This window comes from Amphibalanus amphitrite, unplaced genomic scaffold (assembly GCF_019059575.1).
Source record: "Amphibalanus amphitrite isolate SeventyFive unplaced genomic scaffold, NRLGWU_Aamphi_draft 000388F_arrow, whole genome shotgun sequence".
NCBI lineage: Eukaryota > Metazoa > Arthropoda > Thecostraca > Balanomorpha > Balanidae > Amphibalanus > Amphibalanus amphitrite.
The window spans coordinates 527,847-539,296 of record NW_024881882.1 but is presented as its reverse complement, the minus strand read 5'-3'; the positions used below and the strand labels follow the sequence as shown (position 1 = coordinate 539,296).

Genomic DNA, 11,450 nt, shown 5'->3' with positions numbered 1-11,450 from the left:
CATTGTGCAGGCTTGACAACGCAATAGAACTCAGAATTCGGCGAGAGGCATAGGCTCCAAAGGTCAGAACTCAGAATCATTTGAAATTGTTGAGAAAGTACTTCACCTATTTTACGACAGGTCATCAGACGTCATGCCAGTTTAACATGGTTGACATGTTATAAATAAGATCATTACCCGTGAACCAAGACATGTAAATGAACAAATATCTTTAACCCGCGCACTGACGGGGGTCTGCGCCAACTTCGCACCGACGGGGGGGGGGGGGCGGATGACCGCCCCCCCCCTGAGATCTCGAGAACGAAGCAAGATAGCGACAAGCGGTAAACGGCATCGGATACGCACGGTCAAGATCTACAATTTTTACTAAGGTCATTTTCAGGTCAGGTCAAAGATGACGTCACAGGGGTCAAAAAAGTCAAAATGGCGGCGCTAGATATGGAGAGTTTTTCTCGAATAACTTTCGAATTAGTCAAGATAGGAACAAAGTAAGGGCATCATCGTGATCCTCTCGTCAATCCGCATCGAATGATATATATGTTGACCTCGAAAGGTCAAGGTCAAAGGTTGACCTCAGGTCACGTGACCTCGAGGTCATCATGCATATCATTCGATGCGTCTTGACGAGCTGAACACAATGAGACCATCCACGCGGCTGTATCTTGTTCCTGTACGGAGTTATTGGCCAAAAACCTTTGGTGACCTTTGATGACGTCACATGACCTCACAGCTGCCCAACAGCAAAACAGACCTCAAGGTAGTGAAGGTTGATCGTATATGAAGTCATGTATGGTATATGGGGCCATTCCGACCCGTTTTAGTGGTAAAAATAGGGAGTTGATTTTCCCCCCATTGACTTATAATGGGGAGGTCGCGAAATTGACCTGACCTTAGGTCACCGATATCAAAATTCCGAGATATACAAATTGTAGCTACTAATGACCTTATAACATCCTGCGACTTTCAAAGGCCTCCGACATCTACTGTAGCTCTGGCACGGTGACAAAGTTGCAAAAAAGTGACTTGAGGTTGGGTCATTCAAAGTGACCTGGTGACCTGACCTTAAAAGGTAGAAGGTTCAAACTTGCACACCATGTGTAAAATTGATGAGGGAATAGTCATACCAAATTTCGCGGCGCTACGCGCCGCGGTTTTCCCGCTATTCGCGAAAAACCTCAGGGGGGGCGGATATCCGCCCCCCCCCGTCGGTGCGCGGGTTAAAAGGGCAACATCACAGGAGATTTTATTACCCTTCAAAATTTAGTGGCCGATGTAACCTTTCGCTTCTTTCTGCCTCAGCTCAATAGTCTGACTTCCAGAAGGCAAGAACCGAAAAAGACGCATTTCCCTCGGAAAGCGCTCTTGTGTATTACCTCCATTGAAAATGTTATGTGTAGAAGGCGTCTTATTTCTAATTCTTGCAATATACGCCTGCTTCGCTGATAGATATCAGTTATAAATGTATTCAGGTACCCTTTTCTACACCATGCAACATCAGGCTATCTTCGTTACAGCCTGGTTTCAATTCGATCATTCGAGTTTCGTTGTTCGAAGCGCTAGTCTAGGACCATCACGTCTCATGCCATATCAATCACTCAGCATTTACGGCTAAGCGTCATAAAACATACTCTCCGCCTCTGTTACCGAGCGCGCCCGTCTGAAGCGACCCGCTCCGGCACGGCCTGGTTCACGCAGCAGCACCACCGTTTGTCCTCTCAGTCCGAGCTGTCGCTTGTGTCGTCGTCGGAAGACACGTGTTTCTTGCTCTTCGGTTTGGAATCGTCCTCGTCTGAGGGCTCTCTGAATTTGAACCACCAGGTAGCACCGCCACCGGCTGCGATCAAAAGCAGGACCAGGCCGACCACTCCGACGATGATCGGGACCTTGTTCTTCTGCAGCTGTTTCGCTATTGCCTTCTTTGCCTTGTCCACGGTTTCTCCCACCTTCCCCGGATATTTAGCCTTGACACTTAGCCTGTCCTCAGGCCTCTCCAGAAATGACACCATGAACTGAAACTCCATGGCCTTCATGGTGATAGGCGGACCCCCATTGTAGCAGAGGCCCCAGCCGCCCATACCGACCAAATCCAGCTCGCTTGTGTTTGAGCGCAGCACGGGACGGCTTTCTTTTGGCTCGTTGCTCATCATAGACGAGATGCACTCGACCCGAATTTTGCCGGCGTCATTGTTACCCACGTACAAACGAAAGGCGTATCGACACTCAAGACCCTTTTTTATCCAATAGTCAGCTGAACGCGCGAACTCGCGTTTGACTGCTTCATGGTTGTGAATGACCTCAACATGTATCCGCGTGCCTTCTCCGCTTTTAATTACCACGGTGATGTACTGATTGTCTGTGAACGACTTTTTTGGGTAGTTGTGATTCTCAATATGCATGCCCTTGCCTTTCATATCCACCAATCCGGGCTTAGTAACGTCTAACATTGCCTTAGCTCTGTCCATGACTGGAAACAATGGCCCTTCCTTTGTTCCACATGTGCTTCCTGAGAAACCTTTCGGGCACAAACATTTACAGTCCTTTCCGACGTAGCCGTAATTTTGACACTTTGGTACACTTTTGCCACTTGCTTCACAGCTCTTTTTCCATTGTGGGATGCATTTGTATCCCATATTTATGATGTAATTGTCATAATGCGTTTGTATGTAGCCTGCTGCCCTGTGGTAATCAAACATGTACTGAAACTTGGGGTTTCTTTGAAGATAAACAGGACGCTGGTCCGATCCTCCAAAATCAGACGTGCCATATTGCATCAACGACATTGAATCGTAGGGCTTCGGGGCATCGTACATTTGTTCAGCACTGCACTGGCCTCCTTGATACCATAAGCTCTTGATGCTTCGGTCATCAAGTTTGTTTAAGTCAATTTCAATATTTTCATAAATAACGTAAATGTATTTTTCTCGGTCTGCTCTTGCCTGTTCGTGGGCCAGCCCGAGGGCATGGCCGAATTCATGTGCTGCGGCCACATTTTCACATCCATTGGGCTGCACCGACATTTGCTGGGAGGAGCGCATGCGTGGTCCATACTTTTTACCTAGCAGCGAAAAGCATCCGCCGAAATTGCCCACACAAACGGCGGCTTCACCAATGTCTACATTGCACTTGTTGGGTGCCTTCTTGGTAAACTTAATGCATGTATGGTCTGCCCAGCTTTTTACAGCTTCTTCGAAGACCTGATGGTCTGCCTGGGATCCTGTGTCATAGTAAAAGGGCACTACAGTTTCTGCGTCACCGTTCACCCAGAGTTTTTCTGTAACCAGTAGGTTTCGTCGCTCGTGCATTGCACCGAGTTCGGGGAGCAGCTCTTCCGGATAATAGGCGACATCGCCTATCATCCCAAGAGGCCAGCCTCCGTGTCCTATCTTTACCAAGTAGCCGTGTTGTTCCAGCAATGTAGTCAGCTGTTCTTTGGTCCAGTTTCGTGATTGGTATTTATCGTTAAAGTCTTCAGGGTAGTTTTCAGTATCATGTTCAGTTGATGATGAAGAAATTGTATCGAAGCTGGTGGATTCATCAGAGCTGGATGTTTTTGCTTGCATTTGAAGACCTTCCGCAGCAAAAATAGAAGGTATGCCACTCTTGCTGCACAATATAACTACCAAGAAATAGTGGAAGAACATCTGTATCTCTTAATAATATGATCAAGAACGTTAAATCAATTTATAATGGCTCGTCATGCTTAAGAATGGCCTACACTGTGCCACTAAGTTTAAGGTTTTTCTGGTCTGGCCAATTGCTCAGCTTCTTTGATATTAAATGTGCTTCAAGAGATTTGCTTGCCCTAGTTTTGAATATAATTTGATCTTGATATTTCATTTGGCTATTGAAGTTGTCAATTTTTTTATCTATAATTAAACATAATTTCGCCTTGTCACCGAATCAAGTTTTCATCCCGCAATCACATGTTGGTACAATTATTTCGATGCCGATACGGTCATCGCTTCTGTAGTACTCATGCTTACCGAATTCATACAACTTAAAAGCGAACCTACAATGTGAAATGTCTTGATTGTGATAATAATAACGATTCTAGTACTTCAGGTGCTAAAACACCTTGCACAACACGTTTATTTGTGCCTTAGAAATTCATGATGTGGCATTTTCTCGTGCATATTTATTTTTAACGACCCTGATTGGAGAGGTAGATGTCTTTCTACAAATCCATTTCACTTGCTCAGGCTTCTGAGTAGGCCATTAACCTCGTTTAGATGTGGGGCTCAAACTCAATTTTGCCCTAAAAATAATGTGTGCCGAATACGCTCCGTGCTCAAGTTTCATAAACGCCCGATCCGACGAACTGAAAACAGAGGGCTGTGATATTTTTACACATGAATAGTGCAGCCATGTATTGTAGGCAATGCTATTTCAAAGTGGTGGGAAACAAGGACTGCATGACTATGACACGTGCAGCAGGGTGCGTCTTCGCAGCATTTTGGGCTGCCACCGGCACTGTGCTGAGAGAACGAGTGGCATCATGCCCGCTCGATTTAGATGCAAAATGTTATTCTATTGCAATCATGTAATGGGAACAATTTTGACCCGCACCGGGGTGGTGGCCGAATCGTAGCACGTTGGCCATTGGGGTGCAGGGGAGGGGCGTTTTTCATATTATCCACCCCTTCAAATCTGCTCTTGGGCCACGTAGCGACACGTGGCAAGCGGCATTCGAAATGCTCCAAAAAGCTTGAAAAGTATGTGAATACTTCAGTTGAAGTACTTCAGTTATTCTCAGTCAGGTCATAGATCTGGTCACCAAAGGTCATCAAATGTCAAATTTTCCCGGCTTTGAGAATATTAAACAAAATGGCGCATAATTTGTTAACTAATAGAGATGGAATGTCCTGGAAAAGCATTCGATAGTTCTTTAATAGCTCATTATTTTAACCCGCGCCGGGCCGGTGCTCTGAGATTCCGCGCCGGGCCGCGGGGGGGTGTTTGAACACCCCCCTTCTAACTCGGCTCTTGGGCCACGTAGCGACACGCGGTAAGCGGCAATCGAAAGAACGTCAAAAATAAGGACGAAAACACTTCGGTCATTTTTTGGGTCAGGTCAAAGGTCAGGTCATCAGAGGTCACCAAAGGTAAAATGTTGACTATTTCAACATTTTGGAAACTGCCAACGGCTATCTCGGGAACCGATAGAGCTACAGCGCCGCAAAAAAGCGCATTCGATAGCCCTTTTACAGACCTTTCTGAGTAATGTTCTCAGATTTGACCTCAGGTCAACACTTTAGCGTCCAGAGGGCAAAAACTCCAAAAATAGCCGTTTTTACGAAAAACGTTTTTTCGGCAATACCTTTTGACTCAAAAGAGCTATGACATTTCTTTTGCCAGCATCGTGTTCCTCTTGTCGAGACGCGTCGAATGAACTATAATTTGACCTTGAAAGGTCAACTTTAAAATTTGACCTCAGGTCAAGGTCATGACCTGACCGGAAAAGGTCATGTTGCATATCAGACGATCCGCAACGTCGAGCCGAACACATCTAAGGCGTTTTCAGCGCTCTAGCACTCCTCTATCAGAAGTTATCATCGAAAAACTGTTAGATTCTGTTCGTGACCTGAGATGACCTCGGGGACATAACGAGGGGTCACAGTTGCCATTTTCTGGTTCAGTGTGTCTATTTTACCTACATCTCGATGTTTGAGAGTGTCTAGAATAGCGTTCGTGCAAAACAGACGCTTTTCAATTTTCTCCCATTGACTTATAATGGAGAGGCCGCAAAATTGACCTGACCTTAGGTCACCGATATCAAAATTCCGAGATATACATTTTATAGATAGTGTTGCTCTAATCAATCGCTGAAAGTTTCAAGGCAATCGTTCAGTCGGTGTAGCTATGACGAGCATTCTTATTTTTTCTGAGGTGAGGTCACTTGGCGTGACCTGGTGACCTGACCTAAGGTGACCTGGGTCTGAAATTTTCACAACATGTGCGGAAAAGATGCACGAACGTTTTTGAGATATTTGCGAAAAACCGCAAGGGGGGTGTTCAAACCCCCCGGCCCGGCGCGGGTTAAGTGTTCTCAGATTTGACTTAAAGGGACCCTCCCACCTTAACATTACATAGATGTGAGTTGAGATAGCCAAAATGGGGTCCCTGGCTCACAATTACCGGTTTCGGCACTCACAACATCGAGAAATGCCTTAAATCGGAAATATTGAATTTCAAAATTGCAGCATTTTGATTCAGAGGGGCTAATGCTTAGGTATACCCCTCTGAATGTGTGACGTCAGCGCAAATATCTAACGATTTTTAAATGTTTGACTAAAACGTTTTGTAGCACGCGGTGGTATATGCTATTTGCGCGCAACATCTGCCGCAAACGCCGCACTTCTAAAATAAAGTCGCTAGAAACAGCGGAGATCCCAAAAAAGTAAACAAAAGTAAAAGTCTAAAATCTTGAAAACCGGTGAATATTTTTCGGTGAAATTTGGTAGATATTTTGTTTTCGCTCTTTCTGAACCGAGCGACATCACTTTCATGCCAATTCATAAACTTTTTTGAAGGTGGGAGGGTCCCTTTAAAGGTAGTGTGCCAGCTTTCTTGGACCGTATGGAGTTAATGGCCCAGATAAGGAGAACCGGATTTTTAGAACTTATCCATACCTTCAAAACTCATGGAAACGTCTTAAATTCTTCAAATTTTGAGTACCCCAGTGCGAAATTCGCCCCGACGGGTTGTCGGTCGTACCCCAACCACATTTCACACCACTATGAACAATAAATGCACACACTGAAATCGCTATTACCGATATGCTCATCCAATCAAGTTTCGATAAACCCGTTCATCATCATCTCCTGCGGTTTCGAACACGCCTGTTAGGTGGCTTCTGATGCTCGTCGAGGTCGGAATTTCCAAATACGCGTGGTGCGTCGGGCCGCGCGCTCTGACTTCGGCCAAGAAAAATGCGTCAGCTGATCATTGTCATTTCTGCCACTTGCGTGTGATGAAATGGGGTCATGACTTATAAGACGGCTTTTTCATATCAATTATTTTACATAAAATCATATTTCAAACCATAAATAATGTTCGACAGCCAAATAAAAGAAACAATACCAATACGGGCTTACAGTTTAAGGCTCGACATTGTGTTGTCTACGATTAGACAGCTGATAACTCATTCCCGTACGTCGTATGGTCGTAACACTATAATGACCTTTGCTTATTGTCACAAGTGCGCCGCATTCGCGATTGTTGCCCGACGCCTGTTTGCAGGTGAGCCCACTACAGTTGTTATACATATCTAAAAACCGAAAAACTTTTAGGCGAAAAAGGCACTATTCCAGGCCCATTTTTGATTTTTTTTTGCGATATTAGGTAAAAACAGAAGCTTCTTATCCTAGGAAAAATAAAATGGGAAATCTTTCAAAGGTGGCACACTACCTTTAAGTTCAAGAGTTGAGTCTCCGATGGCAAAAGCTATCAGCATTGACATTTTTCCTAAACGCTTCTCTGCAAAAAAATGTTGGTTAAACACAGTTACGACATCGTATTTACCAGCATCGTGTTTCATTCGTCGAGTCGCGTCGAATAGGCGATATTTTGACCTAAAAGTCAAATAAAAAGTTGACTTGATTTAAGGTTGTGACCTGGTCGAAAAGGTCATGTCACACTCGCATGTAAGTCGATTTGTATCGTCGAGCTGAATACATCCCAGATGTTTTATTGCGCTAACATGTCTGTCGAAAGATATGATAGGAAAAACTGATGGTGAACTTTTTATGACCCAAGTCCCAATATGACCTCATTCAGGTAACGTGGGGTCACGTAACGTATCCACTATGCAGTTTTCCGATTCAGTATTTAATATTAACCTGGCACACGATGTTTGATAATGTTTAGTACGACTCTCGTCCTAAAATAACGCAGCTGAATTGTCTCCCATTGAATTACCTCAAATTTTTATTGACGTCGGGTCACTTCATGTGACCTAGTCACCTGCCCTAGAACGATACCAATCTGAAGTTTTGACACCAAGCGCATTAAGGATATAAGGTATGTCGTGACCCACGTTTCTTTAGATGTTCGCGAAAAATCGTAAGCCCTTACGATTTTTCCCTGGAGGTGTGGAAAAGCGTCGATCCCCATCCCGGCGCGGATTTAATTTCCATGAGATGATCCATAATGCACATTGTACAAGGTTACCAAACTGCTATCTCTGATTTTCAAAAGTAGAATAGATTTTGACCTATGACTCTTTGACCTGACCTCGGAATAGGTACGAGTACACCAGTGGAGCTGAGACCTTAAAGGTGGATATACTGGTTGCTGAGTCTCGTTACCAGCGCTGACTCTTTTTACATCAAGCTCGGCATTATTTGGGGGCAAGATGTATCTGAAGTTCTCACCAGCCGAGCCCCATTTCCCACTGGCCAGGGTGTCTGTAGAAGAGCGAAGAGCGAAGAGCGATAGTTCGAGGGTTCTATGAAATACATCCAGCAATCATCAGATACTGTACTTGCATGTAAGCACATCTACACCATGACTAAGTAGTAATGCACCTTCGTATCAATATTTGCCCCATCCTATGATAGGTATATGTTCGTTTCGTGTTTCATTCATTCGCGGAATAATATGGTATCCCTAGTTGCAATTCATGAAAATTCACATTAGCAGTACTTCGCCAGCTTCGTTATCGTTTCTATCTTTCGCGTTTCGCAGGACTAGCGAATTGGCCACACTCATTATCATTCCACACAAGTCCTTCAGCGCATAGGTCAGCGCTATAGTACCTAGCCTCTGCCTCTGTTACCAAGAGCGCCGGACTGGAGCGGCTCGTGCCGGCACGGTCTCGTTCACGCAGCACCACCACCGTTTGTGCTCTCAGTCCGAGCTGTCGCTCGTGTCGTCGTCCGAGGAGGAGTGCTCCTCCTGATTCTCCGGCGGCTGGGGATCCTCCACCTTCTCCAGTTCTGGAGGCTCTCGGAATTTAAACCACCAGGTAGCTCCGCCACCCGCAGCCAACAGCAAGACCAGACCGACCACTCCGACGATGATGGGAACTTTGCTCTTCTCTATATTTTCCGCTATTGCTTTTGCTGCTTCATTCACGCTCTCCCCTGGCTCTGTGGTTCCGTTGGATCCGGCGGGATCCGCGGCCTCGCCCACTTCTCCTGGATTCTTGTTCTCGATTTTAAGCTTGTCCTCAGGTCTGTCCAGAAATGATACCATGAACTGGAACTCCATGGCCTTCATTGTAGTGGGTGGGCCCCCGGCGTAACTGAGGCCCCAGCCGCCCATACCGACCATATCCAGCTCGCTTGTGTTTGAGCGCAGCACGGGACGGCTTTCTTTTGGCTCGTTGCTCATCATAGACGAGATGCACTCGACCCGAATTTTGCCGGCGTCATTGTTACCCACGTACAAACGAAAGGCGTATCGACACTCAAGACCCTTTTTTATCCAATAGTCAGCTGAACGCGCGAACTCGCGTTTGACTGCTTCGTAGTCGTGGATGACATCGACATGTATCCTTGTCCCTTCTCCGCTTTTAATGACCAAGGTGATGTACTGATTGTCTGTGAAATCCTCTTTTGGGTAGTTGTGATTCTCAATATGCATGCCCTTGCCTTCCATGTCCACCAAACCTGGCTTGGTAACGTCTAACATTGCTTTAGCTCTGTCCATGACTGGAAACAAGGGTCCATCCTTTGTTCCACATGTGCTTCCTGAATAACCTTTTGGGCACAAACATTTACAGTCCTTTCCGACGTAGCCGTAATTTTGACACTTTGGTACACTTTTGCCACTTGCTTCACAGTTCTTTGTCCATTGTGGGATGCATTTATATCCCATATTTACGATGTAATTATCATAATGCGTTTGCATGTAGCCTGCTGCTCTGTGGTAATCAAACATGTACTGAAACTTGGGGTTTCTTTGAAGATAAACAGGACGCTGGTCCGATCCTCCAAAATCAGACGTGCCATATTGCATTAACGACATTGAATCGTAAGGCTTTGGGGCATCATACATTTGTTCAGCACTGCACTGGCCCCCTTGATACCACAAACTCATGATGCTTTTGTCATCAAGCTTTTGTAAGTTAATTTCAATGTTTTCATAAATAACGTAAACGTATTTTTCTCGATCAGCTCTTGCCTGTTCGTGGGCCAGCCCGAGTGCATGGCCAAATTCATGTGCTGCGGCCACATTTTCACAACCATTGGGCTGCACCGACATTTGTTGAGAGGAGCGCCTGCCTGGTCCATACTTTTTACCTAGCAGCGAGAAACATCCGCCGAAATTGCCCACACAAACGGCGGCATGGCCAAGATCTACGTCGCACCTGTTCGGCTCCTTTTTGACAAACTTAATGCAAGTATGGTCTGCCCAGCTTTTTACAGCTTCTTCAAAGACCTCATGGTCTGCCTGGGATCCTGTGTCATAGTAAAAGGGCACTATAGTTTCTGCGTCACCGTTTACCCAGAGTTTTTCTGTTACCATTAGGTTTCGTCGCTCGTGCATTGCACCGAGCTCTGGGAGCAGTTCTTCGGGATAATAAGCGACATCGCCTATCATCCCAAGAGGCCAGCCTCCGTGCCCAATCTTTACCAAGTAGCCGTGCTGTTCCAGCAATGTAGTCAACTGTTCCTTAGTCCAGTTCCTCAAATTGTAGTCATTATTGAAAGTTGCCGGGTAGTTTTCAATGTTATGTTCGATTGATGTCAGAGAAGTTGTTCCCAAATAGTTCGATTCATTGTCGTTGCGTTTTCTTTGCTCCTTGTCTGAATTTTCTTTTGGAAGAGTGGAAGTTGCAGCACTTTTGTTGAAGGACGAAATTGAGAAAAGGAAAGCAAACACATAAAACAGTTTGATAATGCTACGCAATGCATGCATCTGGTAAGCAACGCTAAATTATGGTATCATTGTGTGTCGATTAGAAACGTCATGGCCTCTGAGATGTGCCTACCTTTTCGTCATAAGCTTTTCAAGAATTGGTCGTTTTATCTTGCTGAAATAAGGTTTTTCATATGATGTGCTGATTCTTGTCGGTAACATAACATGATCTAGATAGTAGTTTGAATATTTTGCACTGAAGAGCATGGGTCGTTCAGTTATGCCACGCAAATACTGTCTATACCTTCTAAGTGTCTCTGATTCTATGTAATCATTATGGCCGTCGCAGTCAAGGCCGGATCAAACCCCCAATGAATAACGGCGTCTATAGGCTAATACGAATGACAAACCAAAGCCTAATTAAACAAGGCCACATGGAGTATCTAGGGTAATAAACGTCTTTTGGGGTTTCTGTCCTAAATATGGCAATGTTTTCTGCACAAAAACGATTGTTTTTCTTATAGTGTCGAAAGCAATGTATTTTCCTCGTGCACATTTATTCTTAACGACCCTGTTTGGGGATCTTTGGAAATGTCTTCTGAAGTATACCTTTTTGGGATAAAGGTGACTTATTTCTTGACGAGTCG

At 45.1% G+C, this 11,450-nt stretch overlaps 2 protein-coding genes across 2 annotated transcripts; both read right to left on the bottom strand.

Annotated features, from left to right (window-relative positions):
* Positions 1–1,343: 1,343 nt before the first annotated feature.
* On the bottom strand, positions 1,344–4,203 carry LOC122390262 (protein SpAN-like). The gene has a single exon (XM_043383001.1). It carries the CDS (start codon positions 3,639–3,641, stop codon positions 1,716–1,718), a length of 1,926 nt encoding a protein of 641 aa, XP_043238936.1. The 5' UTR covers positions 3,642–4,203; the 3' UTR covers positions 1,344–1,715.
* A 4,261-nt stretch (positions 4,204–8,464) lies between these two features.
* On the bottom strand, positions 8,465–11,298 carry LOC122390261 (protein SpAN-like). Its single transcript, XM_043383000.1, has one exon. The coding sequence runs from the start codon at positions 10,861–10,863 to the stop codon at positions 8,848–8,850; it is 2,016 nt and encodes a 671-aa protein (XP_043238935.1). The 5' UTR covers positions 10,864–11,298; the 3' UTR covers positions 8,465–8,847.
* Between the last annotated feature and the right edge of the window lie 152 nt (positions 11,299–11,450).

Coding starts and splice junctions, on each gene's coding strand:
- LOC122390262 (XM_043383001.1), bottom strand. CDS start 3,641: ATGTTCTTCCACTATTTCTTGGTAGTTATATTGTGCAGCAAGAGTGGC.
- LOC122390261 (XM_043383000.1), bottom strand. CDS start 10,863: ATGCATGCATTGCGTAGCATTATCAAACTGTTTTATGTGTTTGCTTTC.